We start from the raw sequence: 27,505 nt of genomic DNA, 5'->3' as shown, positions 1-27,505 counted from the left end.
CCCAGGCTCTCCCTGTCAGCGCCCGAAGGCCCTTCGCACCTCCAGGGGGCGCCGGCCTGCGCGCACGCGCAATGGTCGCAGCCGCGTTCCCTTTAAGAGGACTCCTTTTGCCTCCGCCGACCCCTTCGCTTCCGCTCCGCGTTCCCACAATGCAGTGCGGCTGAGCGCCTCGGAGCCCGCGGGGACGCTGCGGGGGGACCCGTGCTGAGGCGGCGGCGGCGGCGGCGACGTGGGCTGCGGCGGGCCCGCGGCGTCGGGCGGTGCGGATGTCGGGCTGGGCGGACGAGCGCGGCGGCGAGGGCGACGGGCGCATCTACGTGGGGAACCTTCCGACCGACGTGCGCGAGAAGGACTTGGAGGACCTGTTCTACAAGTACGGCCGCATCCGCGAGATCGAGCTCAAGAACCGGCACGGCCTCGTGCCCTTCGCCTTCGTGCGCTTCGAGGACCCCCGGTGAGGCCCCCGCGCCCCTGCCCTCTCCTCCTCGGTGCCTGAGGCCCCCGCCTTCCCTGCTGTCCCCTCCCCCAGGGCTCCCCTCCCCCCGGCCTCCCCTCCCCCCGCCTCCGCGCAGACCCCTCACGGCGCCCCCTCACGGGTGGAGGATGAGGCAGCCTCTCCTCGCAGGCCCGGGCCGTCCTTCGCGCCGTCGTCACTTCCTTTATTTTTATTATTCCAATATTTTACTTAGAAACCCAAAAGCTGAGCCTTTGGAGGGCCCAAGCCCGCCTGCACCGGCCTCGGGGGGTCCAAATGAGCCTTGTCCGCCTCCTGCCTGGGGCAGCACCGTAGGGGGAAGCGGCCCCGGGGCAGCGCGGGGGTCGCCGTTCGCCCTTCCCGCTCGCCTCTCCCCCGGCCCGTCTCGCCGTGGCTGGAGAGCAAGCTGCAGGGTCGCGGATGCCGCTGGAGGTCGTGGAGGGATCTCTGGTGGAACAGCTCGCCGTTCGCGCGCCCCGCCCCGCAGGCCAGGGCCCGGGCTTTGTAAAGGGATCACGGATTCGGGAAAACTTCTAAAACAGCCGGAGTGGGGCTCTGATTTCACTTCCCTCCTTTGATGAGGGAGGCTTGGCGAGATGCTGAAGGTTCCAGGGATTTGGAAACTCTAGATTCCTAACCCCGCTCCAAGGAGTGCTTGTGATTTTGCAAACAGCGTCGGCCCTCAGGCCGGAAAAAGCCCAGGAACTTTCAAAACTGTGGTGGGTGGTGGTTAGCAGCTGCGGCGCTGACCTGGTCACTCCACTCCGGCCAAATAAGAGCCCGCACCCTGTTTTCCTAGCATCATTTGCTCCCGGGGAACGCGGAATGTTCGTAGGGTGTCCGACCTACCTGGGGTGGACGTATTGATAGGGCAAGGGGAGCATCTGAGGAAGGGCAGGCAGGAAGCACCGCGAGGCGTTGATGGCTGAAGAGTCGACTCTGACAGCTCATCCCTAGTATCTCCTCATTTGCCTCAAAACCGGAACTGGGCATTTTTACCCCTAAGGCGGAGAAGGCTATGCCTCGCTTATTTAGTAACCGTGCCATTGTGGTTTTTCAACAGTTGCTATGGGTCAAGTGCCATGGTGTGTATTTAGCTTTTTTTCTTTCCTTCTTATTTTTTTAGATTGATAAACTAGGGGGTTTCACCATGTTGCTCAGGCTGGTCTCGAACTCCTGAGCTCAGGTGATTCTCCCGTCTCAGCGGATCAAATTGTTAGGATTACAGGCGTGAGCAACCCGCCCAGCCTGTATTTAGTATTTTTAACAATTTATGAGGTGTAGGTACTTTTTTTTTTTTTTTTTTTTTTTTTTTTTTGAGACGGGTCTTCACTCTTGTTGCCCAGGCTGGAGTGCAGTGGCGCGATCTCGGCCCACCGCAACCTCCGCCACCTGAGTTCAAGCGATTCTCCCGCTTCAGCGTCCTGAGTAGCTGGGATTATAGGCATGCGCCACCACGCCCGGCTAATTTTTTTGTATTTTTAGTAGAGACGGGGTTTCTCCTTGTTGGTCAGGCTGGTCTCGAATTCCCGACCTGAGGTGAGCCGCCCGCCTCAGCCTCCCAAAGTGCTAGGATTACAGGCGTGAGCCACCTCACCCGGCCTGTATGGTTAACCAGATTTTACAGATCAGGATATTGAGTATTTAGAGTTACTGATAGAAAGCTAGTGGCAATCCCAGCACTTTAGGAGACCGAAGCGGGCGGATCACAAGGTCAAGAGATTGAGACCATCCTGGCCAACATGGTGAAACCCCGTCTCTACTAAAAATACAAAAATGAGCTGGGCGTGGTGGCGCGCGCCTGTAGTCCCAGTTCCTCGGGAGGCTGAGGCAGGAGAATCTCTTGAACCCGGGAGGCGGAGGTTGCAGTGAGCCGAGATGGCGCCACTACATTCCAGCCTGGTGACAGAGCAAGACTCCATCTCAAAAAAAAAAAAAAAAAAAAGAGAAAAAGTTCGAGGGATTTGTTTTTTTTATTTTTCTTTATTTTTTTGAGACGGAGTTTTGCTCTTGTTGCCCAGGCTGGAGTGCGATGTCACTGTCTCCGTTCACTGCAACCTCGGCCTCCCAGGTTCAATCGATTCTTCTGCCTCAGCTTCCCAGTAGCTGGGATTACAGGCGCCCGCCATCATGCCTGGCTGATTTTTCTATGTTCAGCAGAGATGGGGTTTCTCCATGTTGGCCAGGTTTGTCTTGAACTCCTAACCTCAAGTGATCCACCCACCTCAGCCTCCCAAAATGCTGAGGTTACAGGCCTGAGCCACCACGCCAGGCCGGGATCAATGGATTTGAACTCCCTCTTCTGTTTTTCGAATGCAAACTTACTATATGATACGCTACATTGTCATCTTCCCTCATTCCTTTCATAATAGAAAAACTATCTTTTGGTGTCACTAGATGTGAAGATTCAAGCAAAGCATTTCATGTAGTATCTTATTTAACCATTACAATAACCCTGTGAGATAGGCATACTGTTCACATTAGAGATGTAAAAACTTGATTAAACACTTACCCAGAGATGACTACTAGTAATTTGCAGAATAATGATTTGAATGCAGGCTAATTTTATTTATTTATTGTATTTATTGAGATGGAGTCTGGCTCTGTCGTGCAGGCTGGAGTGTAGCGGCACAGTCTCAGCTCACTGCAACCTTCGCCTCCTGGGTTCAAGAGATTCTCGTGCCTCAGCCTCCTGAGTAGCTGGGATTACAGCTGCGCACTGCCATGCCCAGCTAATTTTCATCTTTTTAGTAGAGATGAGGGGTTTCACCAGGTTGCCCAGACCGGTCTCAAGCTGCTAACCTCAAGTGATCCACCTGCCTCCGCCTCCCAAAGTGCTGGGATTACAGGCATGTGCCACAGCGCCTGGCCTGAATACTGGCCAGTTTTTATTCAGAGTCTGTTCTGACCTCCTAGCAGTTCTGCCTCTCCCAGTCTGCATTTTACATAGTCAAGGTTGCACTGGATATGGTCATTGTTGCTTTTAGTTCTAAAATCTTACAAGTGATTATGTGCCTGTGACACTGAACAATGCCTTCATTAGCACATTCAGCCCCTCTTGTCCACCCAAGCTCCAAGGTCACACTTTCTACCATCCAATACTGGAGAATCAACGTGGCATTCCTGACTCTCCTAGAGTCCTAGGAAAGACTTAAAGTAATTTTATTGAATATTTATCTCTTTTGGCAAAATTGTATCCAAAGAATGTTTTTTGACAAAAATAGTTCTCCAAACCATGCTGAAAAGGTACACTTAGAGTTCCAAGGCCAGGCGCAGTGGCTTATGCCTGTAATCCTAGCACTTTGGGAGACTGAGGGGAAGGATCGCCTGAGCCCAGGAGTTCAAGACCAGGCTGGCCAACATAGGGAGACCTGTCTCTACAACAAATCCAAAAATTAGCTGGGTGCAGTGGTACACGCCTGTGGCCCTAGCTATTCAGGAGGCTGAGGTGGGAGGATTGCTTGAGCCCAAGAGTTAGAAGCTGCTGTGAGTTATGCTCCAGCCACTGCACTCAGCCTTGGTGACAGAGCAAGACCCCGTTTCAAAAAAAAAAAAAAGTTCCACATTCATCACAAAACACTCATTTGCATTTTCCTTTTGTCCTTTGAGCCTTATTTATTTATTTTTTTAAAAGACCGGGTCTCACTATATTACCCAGGCTGGCCTTGACCTGGGCTCAAACATCATGCCCAGCTACTTTATTTACCCTCAAATACTCTCCTATCCAACTGGCTACTTTTTTTTTCCTGTTTTTTGGGACAGGGTCTCTGTCAACCAGGCTGGAGTACAGTAGTGTGATCTTGGCTCTGCACTCCCATCTCAGCCTCTCAAGTAGCTGGGACTACAGGCGTGCAACACCATGCCTGGCTAACCGCCTACTTTTTATTTCCATAGACTTTATGGCACTAGGCTTTGTAGAAAAATATTAAGGGGTTAGTGTGTGGTGTGCTTTTTGAGAAAATGCTCACGAAGGTTAGAAAAACACTGGTGGTTTATTGGCAAAGTCAATAATCTGTCAGCAGTTGATTCTTTTTTTTCCTCTGAATTAGCCCTCTTATGAGTAATCTGTTTGCTCATTCATTATAATTTCATACCTCTAAAACTGCGTGTGACAGCTGTAAAGGTTAATTCCAGTATCATGAAACGTCTCCAAACCAAAGCAGAAGTGCTTCAGGATCCTGATTTGTGTGTTTTTTTCTTCACTCTAGGTTTCCCTTTTATGCTTACTACTCATGCCCCTCACTTGGAAAGTCACTTGGCCTCCTGAACAGCACTAACTCCAAACGTTTTTTTTGTTGTTGTTGTTGTTTTTTAGAGATGCAGAGGATGCTATTTATGGAAGAAATGGTTATGATTATGGCCAGTGTCGGCTTCGTGTGGAGTTCCCCAGGACTTATGGAGGTCGGGGTGGGTGGCCCCGTGGTGGGAGGAATGGGCCTCCTACAAGAAGATCTGATTTCCGAGTTCTTGTTTCAGGTATGTTCCTTTCAAACAGAATGAGATGATACATGTAAAATACTTAACACAGAGTCTGTCTTCCAAGAAATGATAGCTGTTATTCTTCAGTGCATGGGACATGGGGGCTTTCTTTTCAATAGCCTGTGTGAAGCCTTGCCCTGGATTGCCAATGAGGAAAGTATCCTGCAAATGAAATTGCGCTGGGAGTGCAGCCTTGGAAGAACATAACCATATTTCTTGTAAAGGAGTTTTCTAGTGGTGAGAAGGAAAGATGATGGGAAAACTTGAGCTACAATTCTAAAGATGCTTCTTTTGGAATATACTTGGCATCAGACATGGTAGAAAGGCATTCAAGGAGCCAGATTTGAACAACTTACCCAGCCTTGGATCCTGAAGAAGATCAGATTTTGTGGTGGTTTTAGAATTAAATATTTTTTAAAACCCCGTAACTTAAGAGTCTTAGAGATTTTATTGGAAAGTATAGACTATTTCTGTCTAGTGTTTGTAAGTGATGAAATGCTAAACTGGGAGGTTTATCTATCTTCAAAATATTAACACACTGGAAAGACCTGGGGCCTTCTGCATATTGCATGGGAGTTTTAGGGCCCTGGTGGAATGAAATAAATCGAGGAGCCTGGCACCTTTTTAAGATGTGAATGTCACACAATCACAGCATACTCCCATGTGCTTAAGAGTGATACTCTCAGTATCTGCCTATCTTGTGTCCCTTTGTAATTTTTTAACCCCAGAACTCTATTCCCTCCTTCAGGATGTCATACATTATCTTTTTTTCTCTCCATGCTGCTCTGAAATCCTGCTTAGAAAACTATTAGGAAATGGCTGCAGTCCTGAGCTGTGAGCGGTAAACACAGCCTTTGAGAGCAGGAGCACATTTCCCTTTCATGACATCAGGTAGGGTTGTATGACTCCCGACTAGTTTTAGCATCTGAGTCTTACCTTCCCCCCCACTGTATTGAAGAATGTTGGTGATCTTTTAAGAGGTACTCTGTATAGTTTGTCATTCATACCTACAAGAAAACAAACTTTAGATTTTTTGTTGTTGTGTTGTTACCTTCAGCTACTCTTTGGTTATTTCATGTCTGGTTTCAAAATTCCCATGTCCTGTGAAACCCTGTCAAGCAATAAATAATTGGTACTGTTAAATTTCATAATGGAAAAAATTGGAACTCAAAGTATTAGGAGTTTGGCATTGATTTTAAAGGACAAAGAAAGAGGCTATGAATTCTCAAAGATACTAAACCTGTAATGGGATGGACTTCTTGCTCTGTTGAAAAGGCCTGGTCTCTGGAAGATGAACTTAAAACCAGCTTCTCAAGGTGGTTCATTTACCACACATACTTCAGTGCTCTTTTCTGATTTCATGTCCCTTATCAAGGTTTATGATTTGGGGACCCTCAGGATTTAAGTGATCATGGAGAAGGGACCATAGGTATTGCTGGCTCTTAACAGGGCAGTTAACATAGCTGAAGGATGTGGGCTTTCTTATGTTCTCCATGCCTAGGACTTCCTCCGTCAGGCAGCTGGCAGGACCTGAAGGATCACATGCGAGAAGCTGGGGATGTCTGTTATGCTGATGTGCAGAAGGATGGAGTGGGGATGGTCGAGTATCTCAGAAAAGAAGACATGGAATATGCCCTGCGTAAACTGGATGACACCAAATTCCGCTCTCATGAGGTGGGTCCTTGCCTTCTGTTGAGGAGCTTGTACTCAAATCACTCCACTTGAACCTGACCTAGCAGAGGTAGCAAGAGGCCATGCCATTTGGTAACCTCACAGTACCATAAGAGATCTATCTTAGGTGGACAAAGCCATGGAATTTGCTATGCCTAAGTCCTTCAGGGTCATAGCTGAAAGAAGTATGCATTCATGGTATGTTTGTTTTTTAATATGCTTTATTCTGCATATTAGTATCACATTACACAGTTTGGTCATGGTATTTGTAACCTGGAGAGAATACTAGTGCAGTCGGTCTTCATACCACCCCATTCACAACCAGCTTAAACGGCAGTATCCCTCTGTGAACTCAACTACCCCTCCTGTGGGTCCAGGCTGAGCTCTACAGGTCAGCCTCTTCATCTCAGCCCTTCTAGGTCCTGCTGTCAGGGCTGAGCTGTCACTTCACTTTTTTCCCAGAGTAGTGCAGCATCCTCTCTGAAACCTGAGCTATCATGACATTTTCTTTTTTAATTTTATAATTTTTATATTTCTCTAATTTTTGATTTTAGAGACAGAGTCTCATTATATTGCCGAGGCTGACCTTGAACTCCTGGGCCCAAGCAGTCCTCCCACCTCAGCCTCTCCAGTAGTTGGGACTGCAGGCATGCACCACTGTGCCAGGCTAAACCCTAACATTTTCTTGTGGTTGATTACGTTACCCTTCAGACTCAGTAGTTCTTGATGTCTTTCCTTGTAGGAAAGCAGCTGCTGTTTTGGATCTCAGTTTGATTGAGGTGGTGACTATCCCTTTGGTACCATTGAGACCAGAAACCAGACCACCAGTTGGACATTGTTTTTTTCTGGTTATCCTGTCCTGCCTTACTATGAGATTTACGGATGTTTGGGGACACAGGTCTCTGGGCTCATTTCTTTTTCTGAGGATTCATATAATTGCCTAGTTTTTGGCTTAGAGGTTGGTCCTTCCCTGGTTTAATGATGCTTTTGTTCAGACTGTCCTCTAGGACTTGAATTTGGAGCAGAAACAGAACAGCACCTGATCCTCATTTATACTGCAAAGCAGGGCCTCAGGGTAACTCCAATTACTGACTTTCACCTAAGGTGAAAAAGCATCCAGCTTCTTTCCCCTTGGCATCTTTGGATCTTCTGAGAATGGTGGCTGAAGGCAGAGGGCCTGGGGACAAGCCAGCCTGGACATGACTCCTCTGCTGCTTATTAATTCCTTACCTGAACTACTCTTGGGACCTCGATTCCTTCATGGGCAAAATGGTCACATAATAGCACCATCACAAGACTTGCCAGGAATCTAGAGCAGGAGGATAACGTCTAAAGCATCTAGCTCAGGTCCTCACACCTGGAAGGTATTAAATACAGGCTAGCTCCTTCCATAGATGCCCATCCAAAGATGCATACATGAGGTGGCAGGGGATTAAACTATATGAACCCTGAGATCCTTTCCAGTTCTTAGCTTTGAGGGGGGTCAATGGCAGTAATTCAGATATATTGTTTATCATAGTTAATTGAGTATCAACATGTCAAATTGGCATTTATTGTGTTACCTTGGGCAAATGATATAACTTAAGTCTTAATTTTCTTCATTCTTGAAATGGGATAGTAAGAGTACCTACCTCATAATGTTATGAAGGTTTAATGAGATAGCCTCATGCCAGGCACAGAGTACACAGTAAGTGCTCAATACTTAACTATTATTGTTAGATGTTGGTTTGCTTATTTTTCTGGCTCTGATTTTTTTCCCCTTTACTCTTTTTGTTTTTGTTTGCATTTCAGGGTGAAACTTCCTACATCCGAGTTTATCCTGAGAGAAGCACCAGCTATGGCTACTCACGGTCTCGGTCTGGGTCAAGGGGCCGTGACTCTCCATACCAAAGCAGGGGTTCCCCACACTACTTCTCTCCTTTCAGGCCCTACTGAGACAGGTGATGGGAATTTTTTCTTTATTTTTTAGGTTAACTGAGCTGCTTTGTGCTCAGAATCTACATTCCAGATTGAGGATTTAGTGTCTTAGGAAATTTTTTTAATTTTTTTTTTTTAAAGAAGAAAAAAAACTACATAATTTCTACCAGGGCCATATTAGCAGTGAAACATTTTAAACTGCAGAAATTGTGGTTTTGGTTCAGAAACAAGTTGTATATTTTTCACCCCTGATTATGGGAAAAAAATCAGTTCTGTCTTTGTGGGTTGCTCTACTATGGAGATCAACAGTTACTGTGACTGAGTCGGCCCATTCTGTTTAGAAATATATTTTAAATGTTTAGTAATTGACATGTGTGGTTGTCCTTGATTAAGTTCACAGATTTCACCAAATAGGCATACTAATTTAAAAAATCACTGAGTTGTAGTCATAACTTGTACCCAGTTAGGAGCAGGGGTAGATAACTTTATTTATATGGGGATAGACAGTTGCTCTGATGTTGGTTTGAGAATGTAAACTCCAAGAGCGGGTTCTGGGTTCTCTTTTAATTCAAGGCCAAGCTTGTAAATTAGGCTGCCTTAAAGAAAAAAGCATTGCAGATAAAGGAAGGGAATGGGAAAAATAAACACACAGTGGCTTTTGCCTGTGATCCTAGCCCTTTGGGAGGCCAAGGCATGCCAGAGGATCCCTTGAGGCCAGGAGTTCACGACCAGATAGGCAACATAGCAAAACCCCCACCTCTGCTTAAAAAAAAATTAACTGGACGTGGTGATGCACATATGTAGTCCCAGTTACTTAGGAGGCTGAGGTGGGAGGATCACTTGAGCCCAGGAGTTGGAGGCTGCAGTGATCTGTGATCACACCACTGCATTCCATGCCTGGGTGACAGAGCAAGACCCCTGTCTCAGAAAACTAAAAAAATGAGCAGCAGCATAAATATTATTGGGAAATTCTTAGCCAAAACCAACTTTGGCAGTTTGGTTAGAGGAAAAACTCTCTGATTCTATCACTTTTTTTTTTTTTGAGACTTGCTCTGTCGCCCAGGCTGGAGTGCAGTGGTGCGATCTCGGCTTACTGCAAGCTCTGCCTCCCGGGTTCACGCCATTCTCCTGCCTCAGCCTCCCGAGTAGCTGGGACTGCAGGCACCTGCCATCACACCCAGCTAATTTTTTGTATTTTTAGTAGAGATGGGGTTTCACCGCATTAGCCAGGATGGTCTTGATCTCCTGACCTTGTGATCCGCCCGTCTCAGCCTCCCAAAGTGCTAGGATTACAGGAGTGAGCCACTGCGGCCAGCCCACTTTTATCCCTAAATAAGTTTCATTTATCCTTGGTATCTGAGTTTTATCCTGGACTCATCTCAATTTAATAATCATTTTGGGGGCGGAGAGGGCTCCTTTGTCCCAGGCCCAGGGCTAATTTTAGGATAAGTTCTCTTTTCAGAAAGAGAAACACTAGGTATGACTAGTATCCCTTTGGCATATAATCACTTTGTGGGATGGCAGATAGTTCTAGGCTAGGAGTTCCCAAGCTCTAGTCTACTTTCAACACTCTTCAGACCTTAGTAGGAAGTTAGCCCTCTTCTGGGAAGAAAGTGGGAGCCCAGGAACAAATTCAGGTATGTTCGGTAAAGATAGGGCTGCTCAAATCAATGCAAACGGCAACTAAAAATGACAGCCAAGGTTGTCACATAGTGATCAAGATGCTCCGTCTACCAGTTACGTAGATAGAAAAGTTCACTTTCATGCAGTTGGTATGGTCCTTTGGGGGGAGTTAAAGGCAGATAAATAATGTCTTCCATACTGAACAGGCCTGTTAAGTGAATTCCTTGGAAGCTGACTTTTGCTTTTCTTTCACCTCAGTTAGCATCAGGAACTCATTGCCTTGTTGGGGCCAGATCTTTCCCAATTCTGTCTTCAGAAGAATCTGTTATTAAGAAATGCTTGAGCATCCATTTTTTCAGGGGACTGAAAAAAGCAGGAACATTAGTATTCACAGTAAAAAAAATACTGTCATTATGCTTCCACATGTTCACAGAGTACCCCCTTTCCAGAATGAGCTACTCAGCTGTGTGGGAATGGCTCTTGTTCATCCAGCTTTGGCAAAGAGATATTACCTGTTTGAAAATAACAAAAGAGAATTTTTTTGTTTGTTTTTTTTTGTTTTGAGACGGAGTCTCGCTGTTGCCCAGGCTGGAGTGCAGTGGCGCAATCTCAGCTCACTGCAGGCTCCGCCCCCTGGGGTTCACGCCATTCTCCTGCCTCAGCCTCCAGAGTAGCTGGGACTACAGGCGCCCGCCACCTCTCCCGGCTAATTTTTTGTATTTTTAATAGAGACGGGGTTTCACCGTGTTAGCCAGGATGGTCTCGATCTCCTGACCTCGTGATCCGCCCGCCTCGGCCTCCCAAAGTGCTGGGATTACAGGCATGAGCCACCGTGCCCGGCCACAAAAGAGAATGTTATAGCTGAGCCTGCCGCCCAGCTGGCTCTACTGAGCTAACTGATCACTACTTTCTCATGGAAAATATGGAAGTAATGTAGCTACTGTCCTGTTTTCCTAACTGGGAGTATCTGAAAGAATCAGTTCTAAGTGTAGCCAAATTCACCTTTTTCAGTAAGGAGTATACAGGTTGATTAGCCACTAATATGCAGATAGGAGTAGAAGGAAAGACTGACCATGAACTCAGGTGGTCCCAAAAAGCAAAGTCTGAAGTAAGGTTCTGTGTGGGAGATAGCATGTCTGATCAAAAGATATTTCTGCTGGAGCCACAATTATCAGGCTCTGAGATGGAGAGTCTCCTTTCTCTCCACAGTTAACAGGTGGTTTAGTGGATTGGAGGCATGATTAAGAGTTTAGCTCACGGCCGGGTGCGGTGGCTCACACCTGTAATCCCAGCACTCTGGAAGGCCGAAGCGGGCGATCACGAGGTCAGGAGAGAGAGACCATCCTGGCTAACACGGTGAAACCCCGTCTCTACTAAAAATACAAAAAATTAGCCAGGCGTTGTGGTGGGCGCCTGTAGTCCTAGCTACTTGGGAGGCTAAGGCAGGAGAATGGCATGAACGTGGAAGGTGGAGCTTGCAGTGAGCCGAGGTCGCGCCACTGCACTCCAGCTTGGGCAACAGAGCAAGACTCCGTCTCAAAACAAACAAAGTTTAGCTCACAAAATTTCTAGCTTTCTTTCCCATCCTTGCATCAACCAGAGCCTGCCTTTAACTGGCAGCTTAAGCTGACCAGGGCCAATGTCTTCTGTGGAGTCTGCTCAGAATGATTCTCCCTCGGGATATCCTGAACTGGAAGTTGGCACTTAGCAGGCTACCTGATTGCTTTTGGCTAGTCCCACTCCCAGATGCCCAGAGGGGTAGTACAACAGCTCCAAGTACTCACCTACCTGCAGAGGAGATAAAAACAGTCAACCTATCCAAGGTTCTGGATTTTACTGTCAGCCCAGAGTAATTTTAAAGCTTCTATTTAAAATATTTGCAGTAGGTAGATGATGCAAATCTCTATACTAGCTGTTGTAAACTGATGGCTCACAGACTGCACCTGGCTTGCAGATGTGTTTTATTTGGCTTGGATGGTATTTTGTTTTTTAAATTTTGAATTGGTTGCCAGCACTTAAAATTTAAGAAATATCGGCGGGGTGCAGTGGCTCACCCCTGTAATCCCAGCACTTTGGGAGGCTGAGGCGGGTAGATCACCAGTTCAAGACTAGCCTGGCCAAGATGGTGAAATCCTGCCTCTGCTAAAAATACAAAAATATTAGCCAGGCATGGTGGCAGGCACCTGTAAACCCAGCTACTCGGCAGGCTGAGGCAGAGAATTGCTTGAACCCGGGAGGCAGAGGTTGCAGTGAGTCAAGATTGCACTCCAGCCTGGGTGACCGAGCGAGACTCCATCTCAAAAAAAAAAAAAAAAAAAAATTTTAAGAAATATCACACAAAATGTCAGGTATCCAGGTTCTCTGGAGAAATGGGTTTACATTCCTGCCTGACAACACTGATAGGGTAGCAGCCATGCTCCTCCTGCTTTGAATGGGCACAGACTGAGGGCAGACCCTAATGGCATTTGAATCATGTCATAGAAAGGCAAAGATGTGACAGAAACATCTGGGCTAAGGCCACACGTAAGTAAGTTGTCACAATAAGATTCGTTTTGGGAGGCCGAGGTGGGTGGATCACCTGAGGTCGGGAGATCGAGACCATCCTGGCTAACACAGTGAAACCCTGTCTCTACTAAAAATACAAAAAATTAGCCAGGCGTGCTGGTGCATGCCTGTAATCCCAGCTACTGGGGAGCCTGAGGCAGGAGAATCACTTGAACCCGGGAGGTGGAGGTTGCGGTGAGCCGAGATTGCACCATTGCACTCCAGCCTGGACAACAAGAGTGAAACTCCGTCTCAAAAAAAAAAAAAAAAAAAAAAGGATTCTTTTAGGAAAGGACTGGTTTTTTTGTGGTACCCAGCCCAAAGCTAGACCTAACAAATATTTATTCATGGTATGAATACTAGAAAGTTGGAGTCGATTACAGGATCTGGCACGGTCTTAACTGTGGCTTTGAGAAACACTGAATGCCAGCTGCCCCTTTAGGGAGATCTTGAGCTCCAGATTTCCACCTACTTTAAACCTCCCGCATGCCCCCAATCCTGTTTTGCTTATTCCTGTTACTAACTGCCCCCTAGAGGTGAGTATGACCCTGGACCCTACTGCCACCTTAATGCCACCATCTGTATGCACTTCATCCTTTTCAAAGTGCCTTCACATAGCATCTTTGGTCCTCATGCTTCCTGCTTCATTCCTAAGGTTACTGTGAGACTATCTGTTAAACCATTCTGGGCAGCACGTACCTGGGGGGGCCACAAAATACTCCTCCACGACGCGATGGGAGTTTTGTAGTAATTCATCAGCACAGTTGCCTTCTACCACATTGTCGGATCTCAGGTATAGACATCTACAAAACCCAGAAGCTCAAGGTTACCCTCTCAGAGAAGGGGGCTTTTAGGGGATGATGGAGAGGGGCAAGAAGGAGAGAACAAGGAAGCAGTATATTCTTGAGTTAATGGGCACTGTTCAAAGATAGAGAAGCTGGGATCAACAGTAGACCAAATAACAGCCTACAGTTTATAGATAGACCGAACAACCCTGAGAAGTAAGTGCTAATTACTTCTCTGGATTGATTTAACAAATAGTTTTTGATGATTATATGGGCAACTGTCTTTTGGTGGGGACAGGTAAAAGCAATTACAAAAACAATATTTTAAATCTAACAGAGGTTAGTACAGCCTGCCAAAGGATAGAAAGGGTACCTAGTCCAGCCTGGGTGAGTAGCACATCCTCAGAATAGCTGATGTCACTGTTCAAGGATGGGCAAGAAATAGCTGGATTGGGGGATGAAGGTATGAGAAATGGACTTCCTGGCAGGTATAGCAGCATGAATCCCAAAGCAATAGAGCCGAGAGCCCAGAGATTCAGAGAAGGACAGGGAGTTTAGCAGGCTGGGGTGTGGTCTGCTGGGGTGGAAGATGAAGCTGGAAAGCTAAGCAGAGATGGGGAAGCAAACTTGCCACAAGAGTAACTTAAGGATGTTGGCTGCTAAGTAACAACTGGGATCTCAGCCCAATCTGGTACACCTAAAATGAATGCTTTTTCCACCACAGCCACTTTGGTGGATGTGCCTGCCCTTGAGCAAGATGTGCCACAAACAGCTCAAGAATCTCCCAGTGTTCTGTGGGACCTAGTGACTTTACTAAAGCCTTCAGATGGCAAACCGGTAAAAAACACACAAGAGCTTGAACATTTGCATGAGGCTTCACTATTGTTTCAAGGTGTAAAAGTGTGTAAGCCTGCTTCCAGATACTTGGATTAAAAAAATAAGCAGTCTGTTAAATCACTGATATGGTATTCGGTAGTAGCCACGCTCCTCCTGCTTTGAGTGGGGACAGACTGAGGGCAGACCCTAATGGCGTTTGAGTCATGTCAGAGAGGGACAAAGATGTGACAGGTACATCTGGGCTAAGGCTGCACATAAGAACTAAGTTGTCAGCCGGGCGCGGTGGCTCACGCCTGTAATCCCAGCACTTTGGGAGGCCGAGGTGGGCGGATCACGAGGTCAGGAGATTGAGACCATCCTGGCTAACACGGTGAAACCCCGTCTCTACTAAAAATACAAAAAAATTAGCTGGGCGTGGTGGTGGGCGCCTGTAGACCCAGCTACTTGGGAGGCTGAGGCAGGAGAATGGCGTGAACCCGGGAGGCGGAGCTTGCAGTGAGCCGAGATCGCGCCACTGCACTCCAGCCTGGGCGACAGAGCGATACTCTGCCTCAAAAAAAAAGAGAACTAAGTTGTCACAATAAGATTATTTTAGGAAAGGACTAGTTCTTTTTTTGTGGCACCCAGCCCAAGGCTAGACACAACAAATATTTACTCATGGTATGAATATTAGAAAGTTGAAGTCTGTTATAGGACCTGGCACATTCTTAACTGTGTGGCCTTGAACAAGTATGATCTTTTCAGACATTAAATTTCTTGGGGGGGGGGGTGGCGGGGCGTGGGGGAGAAAGGCCAGGTGTGGTGGCTCCTGCATGTAATCCCAGCACTTTGGAAGGCTAAGGCGGGTGGATCACCTGAATTCAGGAGTTCAAGACCAGCCTGGGCAACGTGGGGAAACCACATCTCTACTAAAAATACAAAAACTAGCCAAGCGTGATGGCACGCACGTGTAATCCCAACTACTCGGGAGGCTGAGGCGGGAGAATCGCCTGAACCCAGGAGGCGGAGGTTGCAGTGAGCTGAGATGGCACCACTGCACTCCAGCCTGGGCGACAGAGCAAGAAGAAAAAAAAAAAAAGGCCAGGCACAGTGGCTCAAGCCTGTAATCCCAGCACTTTGGGAGGCCAAAGCAGGTGGATCACCTGAGGTCAGGAGTTCGAGACCATCCAATATGGTGAAACCCTGTCTCTACTAAAAATATAAAAGTTAGCCGGGCATGGTGGTGCATACCTGTAATCCCAGCTACCTGGGAGGCTGAGGCACAAGAATCACTTGAATGTAGGAAGCAGAGTTTGTAGTGAGCGGAGATCACACCACTGCACTCCAACCTGGGTGACAGAGTGAGACAGTGTCTCTCACACACACACACACACACAAGAGAGTTGTACTAGATTTTTTTTTTTTTTTGAATAACACAAGGACTGTGTATTCATTTAAGAAAACTTGGGAGAACAAAAGTAAAATAAAAATCATACTATTCAAAGGTAACCCTTGGACTTTCTGGAGTTTATAGTTTCTGTTGGACAGTATTAAAAAATGGCTAAGAGGCCGGGCGCGGTGCCTCATGCCTGTAATCCCAGCACTTTGGGAGACTGAGGCGGGCGGATCACGAGGTCAGGAGATCAAGACCATCCTGGCTGACAGGGTGAAACCCCGTCTCTACTAAAAATACAAAAAAAAAATTAGCCGGGCGTGGTGGCGGGGGCCTGTAGCGAGAGGCTGAGGCGGGGAACGGCGTGAACCCTGGAGGTGGAGCTTGCAGTGAGCGGAGATCATGCTACTGCACTCCAGCCTGGGCGACAGAGCAAGACTCCGTCTCAAAAAGGCTAAGAGCTTAGGCTCTCAAGTCACAGCTGAATTCAGATCCCATTGCTACACATTACTTATCCTCTCTATATTTCAGTTTCCTTGTTTGTTGAATGCTTCATAGGATTTCTGGGAAGATTAAATGAAATGTTAAAAAAACAAGATCTGATAATGCTGAGCCAGCATTCACGGCAGTAAGAGGGCTCTGAGTAGCACCTGCTCCTTTCAGAAAGCCTTAGTGCACCCCAGTACATCTCAGTCCCTACCACTCATTCAAAGTCTGTGCACTCCTGATGAGGCATAACCTGCCTAGCATCTGAAGGTTTGGGAAGACTCTCTGCTACCGCCAACAGGCGGTTAAATGCTACTGCTTCCCCAAGAGTAGATCTAATAGCAACTAATCTATTTACTCATCAAGTAATCAAGTTTCATAATTAAGTTTCCTGCGTAAGTGAAATTTCCAGGAAAACAAAATTCACCCCTTTACATACCTTTCTATTTATGTATGTATGTACATACATACATACATTTCTATTTAGTTATTGGTTATGATGGAGTTGTTCCTAAAATAGACACATTTTCTGGGGTTGGTTTTTTGTTGTTGTTGTTGTTGTTGTTTTTACTTTTTTTTTTTTTGAGACAGGGTCTTGCTGTGTTGCCTAGGCTGGTCTCAAACTTCTGGGCTCAAGTGATCCTCCCACCTTAGCTTCCCAAGCAGCTGGGATTACAGGTGTGCACCACCATACCTAGCTTTATTAATTACAGGCTCCTGAACCCACGGTCTCTGTGACAGTGGTACAGCAAGCATACCTCTCACTTGGTGAGTTGCTTCACTTTCTTGGACCTCAGAATTGTATAAAACACCGAACAGGACCAGATGAGCTTTTCAGATCAATTAATGATTGACTAAACTTCTACCTCACCACCTGTCTTTCCCAGTCAGGGTTCTGTAAGATAAGTTAGCCTACATACCCCAAGACACCCATTCTGATGATAAGTTAACTTATCTCCTGTGTGTTTAAGCTAACATTTGTCATATACTGTCCTTGGGAGAACTGAAAAAAAGTCACTTGAATCTTTCTGTGTTCTGGTTTGGCTGAGGAACCCTGGTTGAGAAAGACTTCAGTTGTAAACTAGAAGTCCCTGCTGGTTAAAACTCAGGAACAATAACTTAAGTAACTGTGAGAAATGCTGCTACGGTGGCATTGGAAAATGCTGTGGCAACAGGGAGGACAAAGTGGCTCCATTTGTGATTCTGTCAGCCCTTGGACTCACTGATGGGACAGTTCTCCCACTGCTTTTCTTTCTTTGAGCTTCTTTCCTGCTATCTGGCTGGAAGGAATAGCTTCTTGTGGACCCCTCTACTTCCATCTAAAAGCCTTCTCCCTTCCTCCTACTTTATTTCTAGTTTGATGCAGACTGGAATGGGAGCTAATTAACTTGGTTAAAAGTTCTGAGCCAGGCAAGGTGGCTCACATCTATATTCCCAACACTTCAGGAGGCCGAAGGGGGTGAATTGTTTGAGCCCAGGAGTTCAAGACCAGCCTGGGAAACATGGTGAGACCCCATCTCCCCTAAAAAATACAAAAGTTAGCCAGGGGTGGTGGCGTGTGCCTATAGTCTCAGCTACTCGGGAGGCTGAGGTGGGAGGATCACTTGAGTTCAGGAGGTGGAGGCTGCAGTGAGCCAAGATTGCGCCACTGCACTGCAGCCTGGCAACAGAATGAGAAAAAAAAAGTTCTGGATTCAGGCCAGGCATGATGGCTCATGCCTATAATCCCAGCACTTTGGGAGGCCGAGGCAGGAGGATCACTTGAGCCTAGGAGTTCGAGACCAGCTTGGGCAACACAGCAAGATCCTGTCCCCACCAAAAAAAAAAAAAAAAAGAAAAAAATTAGCTGGCCATAGGGGTACACACCTGTAGTCCCAGCTACTTGAGAGGCTGAGACAGGAGGATGGCTTGAGCCTAAGAGTTTGAAGTTTTTGGTTCATAAGACTATGAGGGACATTTAAGTATTTGGCTGCAGAGTTGCTGTCAACTCATTCTCTGGATTTCAGATGAAAGAGAGTAAAGTTCCTAGGAATCGACTTTAGCTGGCATATCTTAGAACAGTATTTGGCAGCAGAAGCTCTGAGTTCCAAATTCTCTGCTTATTACCTGTGAAACTTTGGGCACATTATATAACCTTTCTGAACCTCAGTTTTTTCCATCTATATAAAATAGATAACTTGTATTGACCTTCCAGGACTGCATGTGAAAACTGAAATAATTTAGGCCGGGCACGGTGGCTCATGCCTGCAATCCCAGCACTTTGGGAGGCCAGGGCAGGCGGATGACCTGAGGTCAGGAGTTCAAGAGCAGCCTGACCAATATGGTGAAACCCCGTCTCTACTAAAAATACAAAAATTAGCTGGGCATGGTGCCGGGCACCTGTAGTCCCAGCTACTTGGGAGGCTGAGACAGGAGAATTGCTTCAACCTGGGAGGCAGAGGTTGCAGTGAGCTGAGATCGTGCCACTGCATCCAGCCTGGACGACAGAGTGAGACTCCAGCTCAAAAAAAAAGAAAAAAAGAAAAAAAAAATTTATATAATTTATTAGCCCCTGGCACGTAAGCATACTGTTTTTACCTCAAACCAAATGACATGTTATTAGTGTGCAAAGAGGTTTCTATTAGCCAGTCAAGGCGTTTTTTGTTTGTTTGTTTGTTTGTTTGAGATGGAGTCTTGCTCTGTTGCCCAGGCTGGAGTGCAGTGGCGTGATCTCGGCTCACTGCAACCTCTGCTCCCCAGGTTCAAGCAATTCTTCTGTCTCAGCCTCCCAAACAGCTAGGACTACAGGAGTGTGCCACCATGCCCGGCTAATTTTTGTATTTTTAGTAGAGAAGGAGTTTCACCATATTGGTCAGGCTGGTCTCGAACTCCTGGCCTCAGGTGATCCACTTGCCTCAGCCTCCCAAAGTGCTGGGATTACAGGCGTGAACCACCACGCCCAGCCTTGTTTTGTATTTTTTAAGACGGAGTCTCACTCTGTCGCCCAGGCTGGAGTGCAGTGGCTCCATCTTGGCTGACTGCAACCTCTGCCGCCCTGGTTCAACCGATTCTCCTGCCTCAGCCTCCCGAGTAGCTGGGATTACAGGCGCCTGCCACCTTGCCTGGCTAATTTTGTATTTTTAGTACAGATGGGGTTTCACCATCTTGGCCAGGCTGGTCTTCAACTCCTGACCCCGTGATCCACCCACCTCAGCTTCCCAAAGTGCTGGAATTACAGGTGTGAGCCACCGCGCCCAGTCTACTTTTTTTTTTTTTTTTTTTTTTTTGAGATGGAGTCTTGCTCTGTCGCCCAGGCTGGAGTGCAGTGGCGTGATCTCAGCTCACTGCAACCTCCGCCTCCTGAGTTCAAGCAATTCTCCTGCCTCAGCCTTCAGAGTAGCCAGGATTACAGGCATGCACCACCATGCCCGGCAAATTTTTGTATTTTTTAAGTAGAAACAGGGTTTCGCCATGTTGGCCAGGCTGGTCTCGAACTCCTGACCTAAAGTGATCTGCCTGCCTCGGCCTCCCAAAATGCTGGGATTACAGGAGTGAGCCATCATGCCCGGCCAAGTCAGGGCTTTTATAGCTAAGATGCCTACTACCTAAAACATTTAAGCAACTTGGGCTCCTGCAAAGAAGGATGGTGAGAAGAATGGCCATTATGCCATCAACTAGGTGGTGACCCAAGAGTACACCATTAATATTCACAAGTGTATCCATGGAGTGGGCTTCAAGAAGTGTGCCCCTCAGGCTCTTAAAGAGACCGGAAATTTGCAATGAAGGAGATAGAAAACTCCAGATATGTGCATTGATACCAGGCTCAACAAAGCTGTCTGGGCCAAAGTAGTAAGGAATGTCCATACTGTGTCCATGTGCAGTGGATGGTCCAGAAAACATAATGAGGTTAGAAATTCACCAAATAAGCTCTATACTTTGGTTATATACTTGTTACCACTTTCACAAATCTACAGTCAGTGTGGATGGGAACTAACTGCTGATCATCAGATACATCAAATGAAGTTATAAAAACTACAAAAAAATAAAAAATAAAAGGTTTAATACTTGTCTTCACTTTACATTCTGTGTGTTCAAAGCATTAAAGTCCTACAGATGTCACATTAAAATGATTAATGGGAATTATTAACCCAAACTGGTTTCCAAATTTATGAAAAACAGTACAGATCACTGAATACCAGGTTGAGATGCTAGCTACTGGATCCAAATTCCTCATCTTTTTCATGACCTTTTCCCTTATTAATGATGGTTATATTTCTTTATATTTACCCTCTAGATAACTTGGGGAAATTCTGATGACTCTGTGCTTCTAGTCCCTCCTTTCCTAGAGATATTAATAAAGAACACTGGGACCGGGCATGGTGGCTCATGCCTGTAATCCCAGCACTTTGGGAGGCCAAGGTGGGCAGATCACCTGAGGTCGGGAGTTTGAGACCAGCCTGACCAACATGGAGAAACCCTGTCTGTACTAAAAATACAAAATTAGCCGGGCGTGGTGGCGTGCACCTGTAATCCCAGCTACTTGGGAGGCTGAGGCAGGAGAATCGCTTGAACCTGGGAGGCAGAGGTTGTGGTGAGCTGAGATCGCGCCATTGCACTCCAGCCTGGGCAACGTGAGCAAAACTCTGTCTCTTAAAAAAAAAAAAAAAAAAAAAAAAAAAAAAAACTCATTAAACATTTACTGTGGCCGGGCATGGCGGCTCAAGGCTGTATTCCCAGCACTTTGGGAGGCTGAGGCAGGCCGATCACCTGAGGTCAGGAGTTCAAGACGAGCCTTGCCAACATGGTGAAACCCCTCTCTACTAAAAATACAAAAATTAACCAGGCATGGTGGTGCATGCCTGTAATCCCGGGTGCTCGGGAAGCTGAGGCAAGAGAATCTCAAACCCAGGAGGCAGAGGTTGCAGTGAGCCGAGATCACGCCACTGCCTCCAGCGTGGGCAACAGAGTGAGACTCCATCTCAAAAAAAAACAAAACAAAATACATTTACTGAATACTCAGTGCCAACCACTGAGAACATGATAAGGAAAAACAGACATGCTGTGGAAGGTGGGTGAGCAGGAGAGGGGCAGAGACTCAACACATCCCTTAAATAGATGTATAAACGCATGTATAAATCAGCCCTTTTGGATATCACGAGAGCCACAGGTAGAGAACCTAAGTATAGCCAGGCACAGTGGCTCACGCCTGTAATCCCAGCACCTTGGGAGGCTGAGGTGGGCGGATCACGAGGTCAGGAGATCGAGACCATCCTGGCTACGGTGAAACCCCATCTCTACTAAAAATACAAAAAATTAGCCAGGCGTGGTAGTGGGCACCTGTAGACCCAGCTACTTGGGAGGCTGAGGCAGGAGAATGGCATGAACCCAGGAGGCAGAACTTGCAGTGAGCCAAGATCACGCCACTGCACTCCAGCCTCAGCGACAGAGCGAGACTCTGTCTCAAAAAAAAAGAACCTAAGTATAAAAGAATGAAGACTTGTGGCTCACGCCTATAATCCCAGCACTTTGGGAGGCCGAGGCGGGCGGATTGTGAGGTCATGAGTTCGAGACCAGCCTGGCCAACATGGTGAAACCCCGTCTCTACTAAAAATACAAAAATTAGCTGGGCGTGGTGGCGGGCGCCTGTAGTCCCAGCTACTCGGGAGGCTGAGGCAAGAGAATCACTTGAAACCAGAAGGTGGAGATTGCAGTGAGCTGAGATTGCACCACTGTACTCCAGCCTGGGTGGAAGAGTGAAACTCCGTCTCAAAAAAAAAAGAAAAAGGAATGGATTTCTTTGGCCAGTGCAGTGACTCATACCTGTAATCCCAGCACTTTGGGAGGCTAAGATGGGCGGATCACTTGAGGCCAGGGGTTCGAGACCAGCCTGGTCAACATGGTGAAACCCTGTCTCTACTAAAAATGCAAAAACTAGCTGAGTGTGGTGGCGGGTGCCTGTAATCCCAGCTACTCCGGAGGCTGAGGCACAAAAATCACTTGAACCTGGAGGGTGGAGGTTGCAGTGAGCCAAGATCATGCCACTGCACTCCAGCCTGGGTGATGGGGCAGGACTCCACCTCAAAAAAAAAAAAAAACTTTCTTGAGGAAGTGGGAGGCAGAGGCAGGAGGATTGCTTGAGACCAGGAGTTTGAGACCATACGGGGCAACATGGCAAGACCCCGTTTCTACAAAAATTTAAGTATTAGCCAGGTGTGGTGGTGCACACCTATAGTCCCAGCTATTTGGGAGGCTGAGGCAGGAGGATCTCTTGAGTCTAGAAGTTTGCAACCAGCCTGGGCAACATAGTGAGACCCCATCCCAAAGGAAAAAGAAAATTGCAAAGTAGAGAAGACATTTGAAAGAATCAAACACAGCCAGGTGCTGTGGCTCATGCCTGTAATCCCAGTACTTTAGGAGGCTGAGATGGGTGGATCACCTTTGCTCAGGAGTCGAGACAAGCCTGGGGAACATGGCAAAATCCCGTCTCTATCAAAAATACAAAAAATTAGCCAGGCCAAGTGGCACGCGCCTGTGGTCCTGTACTTGGGAGGCTGAGATGGGAGGCTCTCTTGAGTCTGGGAGGTGGACGTTACAATGAGCTGAGATCATGCCACTGCACTCTAACCTGGGTGATAGAGTGAGACTCCATCTCAAAAACAAATAAAATAAAAATTCGAGGCAGGAATAAAACAGTAACTACATAATGAGCTCACATTTTAATAAAAGAGATATAACAAATGAACAAAAGTCCATTAAAATGTTAGGGAAAAAACCCAATAGGATGAATTACTAACTAGAGGGGGGAAGGGATTTGGAGTGGTTAGGAGAGCCCTTTCTGAGAAGATAAGCTGAGACCTGTGCCAAGAGGGAGGCAGCCATGCAAATACTGAGAGGAAGGAAAAAAACGAAGGGCCAGTGCAGAGATCTAGAGAGGAAAAGAACTTGTCTTGCTGGAGAAGCAGTCAAGGTAGCCAAGGAGAGTATTGAGAAGAGTACGTTGGAGTGAGTAGGTAGGGACTCTAGAGTAGGGCCTTAAAGGCGATGATTAGGCCAGGCGCGGTGGCTCACGCCTGTAATCCCAGCACTTTGGGAGGCCGAGGCGGGTGGATCACGGTCAGGAGTTCAAGACCAACCTGGCCAAGATGGTGAAACCACGTCTCTACTAAAAATAAAAAAAAAAATTAGCCGGGCGTGGTGGCAGTCGCCTGTAATCCCAGCTACTCGGGAGGCTGAGGCAGAGAATTGCTTGAACACGGGAGGCGGAGGTTGCAGTGAACCGAGATCGAGCCACTGCACTCCAGCCTGGGCAACACAGCGAGACTCCGTCTCAACAACAACAACAACAACAACAACAACAACAACAACAACAACAACAACAACAACAAACAAAGGCAGTGATTAGCAGTTCGGGTTTTGTTTCCACTTACACTAGCAGGACACGAGCGAGAGCATCAGTAATGAACAAGGGGAAGAGTGAAGCCACTGACTCGCGAGGTGACTGTGGGCAAGTTCCTGAATCTTGCTAACACTCTTTAACCCCCTGGAAAACTTCGCTAATCGTCACATTAAACGGCTGCGAACGGGCCACGGTCAAGGCTTCGGGGCTGCAGCCGCGAGTTTACCTGTCCTCCAGGACCGACTCCATGGGCTCCACCCCGTCTGTGTCCACGGCGCGTAGCCGGTCGGCGAAGGCGATAGCTTTCTCCAGTCGCGTCACTGCCTCGCGGCTGCCGAAGTCCACAAGCGCTAGACGCTCCAGGTGCTCGATCACCGCAGCCGTGATCCGGCCACTGCCCTGGAGGAGGGATGAGGCGGGGAGTGTGGGTCACCGGCGCCCCGAAGTGCCTCCCGGCTTGCTCCGCCACCCGCCTAGATGGCCCTGGCCTTTACCTGAGGATCCGCCTTGGAGGTGAAGCCCTGGCGCCCGCCCAGAGGGGCCCGAAGGCCCAGCCACACCAACCGCGACCACATTTCTTCCTTCCTTGGCCCCCGCAGTGCGCCCGCGCGTAACGCCGAGCGACGCGCCTGTGATGACATCAGAGTGCGCCGTCGTCGCCGCCGCCACCACTGTCGCCATGAACAGTGTGGGGGAGGCATGCACGGACATGAAGCGCGAGTACGACCAGTGCTTCAATCGCTGGTTCGCCGAGAAATTTCTCAAGGGGGACAGCTCCGGGGACCCGTGCACCGACCTCTTCAAGCGCTACCAGCAGTGTGTTCAGGTGAGCCCTCCCGCCTCTGTTCCCAGGCCCTGCATTCTCGGCGCTGTGTCCCACCACACTCATCGTATTTTACGGGGATTGGGACTGGACTGGAAGGGTGGAGAAAAGTCGCAGTGAGGCCAGTGGCAGGAGCTCGCTCCCCTACCATCACCACCGAGGCCACTTGGGTGTCTCTCCGAATGACAAATATTGGGGCAGTGCTTTTCAAGAAGCACAGTCACATCCTTTGGTTCATTTGGTGTTCACCCTAAACTCGCAAGGTGGGCATAGTTACTCATATTTTATACATAAAAAACTAACACCCAGAAATAGGAAGTGATTAATCCCAGTTCACTAGCATCAGGTTTCCTTGATTCTTTCGCAGGTGGTGCACTTTTCCACTATTACTGCTGGGGTCTGGGCGGGATTATACTTCAGAATTCAGACTGGAGGGTCACATTTTTTTGTTGTTATAAACCCTTCGTTAGCCTGTTTCTCTCTTGACCAGTCCCCGCAACTGCAGCCAGGATATGTTTATTCTGGCTCAATGGATGTGGAACTGCTTTGAATTGTAAGAACAGCACCGGGCAAAGCACTTCCAATAAGTTAACCCAACACATCCTCACGGCAATTCCCCGAGGTAGTTGCTGTCTTCATCCCATTTACAGTTAGTCACATAGCCAGTAAGTCCTGGAACCCAGATTTGAACCTAAGTCTTTCACTAATACAAAGTGATGATTATTTTTCAAATTTCACTTAATTTTAACGGTTCCCTCACAACTCCTTTTCCAGTCTCCCTCAGGTCTTACACTTGATTTATTCATTATGGTACTTCTGGTTTTTATTTATTTTTGAGGCAGAGTCTCACTCTGTCTCCCAGCCTGGAGTGCAATGGCACAATCTCAGCTCACTGCAACCTCCGCCTCCCAGGTTCAAGCTATTCTCATGCCTCAGCCACCCGAGTAGCTGGGATTACAGGAATGCGCCACCATGCCCAGCTAATTTTTGTATTTTTAGTATAAACAGGGTCTCGCCATGTTGGCCAGGTTGGTCTCTAACTTCTGGCCTCAAGTGATCCACCTGCGTTGGTCTCCCAAAATGCTGCGATTATAGGCGTGAGCCACCACACCCGACCGGTACTTGTTTTTTAAAAAGTATGTGGTTTGAATCATGGTTATAAGTCTTTATAATCAGCTTGATTTTACTTTTGTACTGTCATATTTTATTTACGAAGCTTGCAACTTAAGCTTCATGTAGGTCTTTATAATGTGTTTTCTCTTCCTACCAGAAAGCAATAAAGGAGAAAGAGATTCCTATTGAAGGACTGGAGTTCATGGGCCATGGCAAAGAAAAGCCTGAAAATTCTTCTTGACCTTGACAGTCACCTTGAAGGATTTTGCAAGTCCAGAAATTGAGGACTCTGGATTTTTGTCAACTAACTCTGTGCACATAGCCATCGGATTTGATGAGGAACTTAGGAGAGAGGAGTTTTATTTCCTCCTTCGATGTTTTCCTCTCAGTTGTAAAAGATGAACTCTTTGAGATGATTTCTCACCTGCTGTGGTATCTTGCAGGAACTGTGTGCTAAAATTGAACAATTTTTTTGAGATTATGGTTGCAATACTTGGCGTGGAATCAGCTTTACATAAATATACCTTGTATGCAAACGATGATAAACTAGTCAGGATGAGCAGAGCTGCCTGACCTCTTGATTTCTGCTGCAAAAGACATATACACTGTACTGGGGTCACTGTTTATGAAAGCAATTGGTTAGGACCTCTTTTTTTCCTCTCAGGGAACTAATGCTCTGAAAAGGGATCTGGGCACAACAGTTTCAGTGAGTGCTTTTGAGCACACTTTTATTTTTATATAGTAACTAATGGTTAAGATTGCTGGTGGCCTGGATTAGCAAAGAGGAAGACAGCTTTTAACACAGTTCCCTGCCTTCACAAGAGGTGTCAGATTAAGATGTGAAAGCTGCAAGAATGTTGCAGTGAACACCATTTCAGAGCTCTCAGTGTGCAGTTCAGGAATTAAGATACTTGGAATAGCTGTGGAGGAAGAACCTAAATTGCAAAGATCTGCTATTGCCAGCTCTCAACCCAAGTCAGTGAATTGTCAACCTGCATATCCTAAAAATGTCAAAATGCTGCATCTGGTTAAATGTCGGGGTAGGGGGGAAGCTGAAGGTGCTCGCTTCATTTGCCTTGTTTACTCATCCTGCCCTGTAATGTCTGTAATCCTGAAGATGGAATAAATTGTAACATTTAGTTTCTATCATTATTTGCCTCTGGAACTCAGTGCATTTTATGGAACTATTACCCTGTTACCCTACAAACCTCATATATACAGTGGGGAGAGTTTTGTGTTTGGTAACTTAAAGGTGAAGAAAAAGTGACTTGTCTTAAGCTAGGTGGTACAGTATGGCAATCAGAAACCTCACTTTTTTTTTTTTTTTTGAGACAGTCTGGTTCTGTCACCCAGGCTGGAGTGCAGTGGCGCAATCTTGGCTTACTGCAAACTCCACCTCCTGGGTTCCAATGATTCTCCTGCCTCAGTCTCCCAAGTAGCTGGGATTACAGGCATGCATCACCATGCCCAGCTAATTTTTGTATTTTTAGTAGAGATGGGGTTTCACCATGTTGGCTGGTCTTGAACTCTTGACCTCCCAAAGTGCTGGGATTACAGGCATGAGCCACTGCACCCAGCCAAAACCTCACTGATTTCTAAAATTTCCACAATAGGCTATACAAATACACTATGGTACCAAAAAAGGATCAGGAGAGCACTTACATACCTCAGAATGTCACGTAATCCCCACAATTAATTGAGTAATTTGGTTTTATTAGATGCCCAAAGTAGTATGAAACTTGAATTACAGGCCGGGTATGGTGGCTCATGCCTGTAGTCTTAACACTTTGGGAAGCTGAGATGGGCGGATCACTTGAGCTCAGGAATTTGAGACCAGCCTGGGCAACATAGCGAAACCCTGTCTCTACAAAAAAATCAGCTGGGTATGGTGGTGTGTGCCTGTAGTCCCAGCTACTCTAAAGGCTGAGGTGGGAGAATTACCTGAGCCTGAGAGGTGGAGACTGCAGTGAGCTGTGATTGTATCACTGCACTCCAGGCTGGGTGA

At 47.1% G+C, this 27,505-nt stretch overlaps 3 protein-coding genes across 3 annotated transcripts; 2 read left to right on the top strand and 1 right to left on the bottom strand.

The window, feature by feature from the left end:
* Nucleotides 1–120: 120 nt before the first annotated feature.
* Nucleotides 121–8,911, top strand: SRSF9 (serine and arginine rich splicing factor 9). Its single transcript, XM_034934647.3, has 4 exons — nt 121–454; nt 4,791–4,951; nt 6,456–6,628; nt 8,417–8,911. The coding sequence occupies exons 1-4, from the start codon at nt 267–269 to the stop codon at nt 8,558–8,560; spliced, it is 666 nt and encodes a 221-aa protein (XP_034790538.1). The 5' UTR covers nt 121–266; the 3' UTR covers nt 8,561–8,911.
* GATC (glutamyl-tRNA amidotransferase subunit C) lies at nt 6,829–24,209 on the bottom strand. The gene is made up of 4 exons (XM_003832384.7): nt 24,059–24,209; nt 23,791–23,963; nt 13,409–13,512; nt 6,829–10,677 (listed from the first exon to the last, which is right to left on the bottom strand). Exons 1-4 carry the CDS (start codon nt 24,203–24,205, stop codon nt 10,625–10,627), a joined length of 477 nt encoding a protein of 158 aa, XP_003832432.2. The 5' UTR covers nt 24,206–24,209; the 3' UTR covers nt 6,829–10,624.
* Nucleotides 24,199–26,652, top strand: TRIAP1 (TP53 regulated inhibitor of apoptosis 1). Its single transcript, XM_003832388.4, has 2 exons — nt 24,199–24,390; nt 25,658–26,652. Exons 1-2 carry the CDS (start codon nt 24,199–24,201, stop codon nt 25,739–25,741), a joined length of 276 nt encoding a protein of 91 aa, XP_003832436.2. The 3' UTR covers nt 25,742–26,652.
* Nucleotides 26,653–27,505: the final 853 nt, after the last annotated feature.

This window comes from Pan paniscus, chromosome 10, assembly GCF_029289425.2.
Source record: "Pan paniscus chromosome 10, NHGRI_mPanPan1-v2.0_pri, whole genome shotgun sequence".
Classification (NCBI taxonomy): domain Eukaryota; kingdom Metazoa; phylum Chordata; class Mammalia; order Primates; family Hominidae; genus Pan; species Pan paniscus.
Note: the sequence above shows the minus strand (reverse complement) of the source record. Positions and strands in the feature narration are given on the sequence as shown.

Bases quoted from the DNA above. Each gene is read 5' to 3' on its own strand.
- SRSF9 (XM_034934647.3), top strand. From the start codon at position 267: ATGTCGGGCTGGGCGGACGAGCGCGGCGGCGAGGGCGACGGGCGCATC. The intron at 455-4,790 runs GTGAGGCCCCCG...GTTGTTTTTTAG, and splicing joins GTGCGCTTCGAGGACCCCCG to AGATGCAGAGGATGCTATTT. The intron at 6,629-8,416 runs GTGGGTCCTTGC...TTTGCATTTCAG, and splicing joins CCAAATTCCGCTCTCATGAG to GGTGAAACTTCCTACATCCG.
- TRIAP1 (XM_003832388.4), top strand. From the start codon at position 24,199: ATGACATCAGAGTGCGCCGTCGTCGCCGCCGCCACCACTGTCGCCATG. The intron at 24,391-25,657 runs GTGAGCCCTCCC...TCTTCCTACCAG, and splicing joins GCTACCAGCAGTGTGTTCAG to AAAGCAATAAAGGAGAAAGA.
- GATC (XM_003832384.7), bottom strand. From the start codon at position 24,205: ATGTCATCACAGGCGCGTCGCTCGGCGTTACGCGCGGGCGCACTGCGG. The intron at 13,513-23,790 runs GTAAACTCGCGG...TGGGTTTTGTAG, and splicing joins GAGTCGGTCCTGGAGGACAG to ATGTCTATACCTGAGATCCG. The intron at 10,678-13,408 runs GTACGTGCTGCC...ATTTTCAAACAG, and splicing joins GTATTTTGTGGCCCCCCCAG to GTAATATCTCTTTGCCAAAG.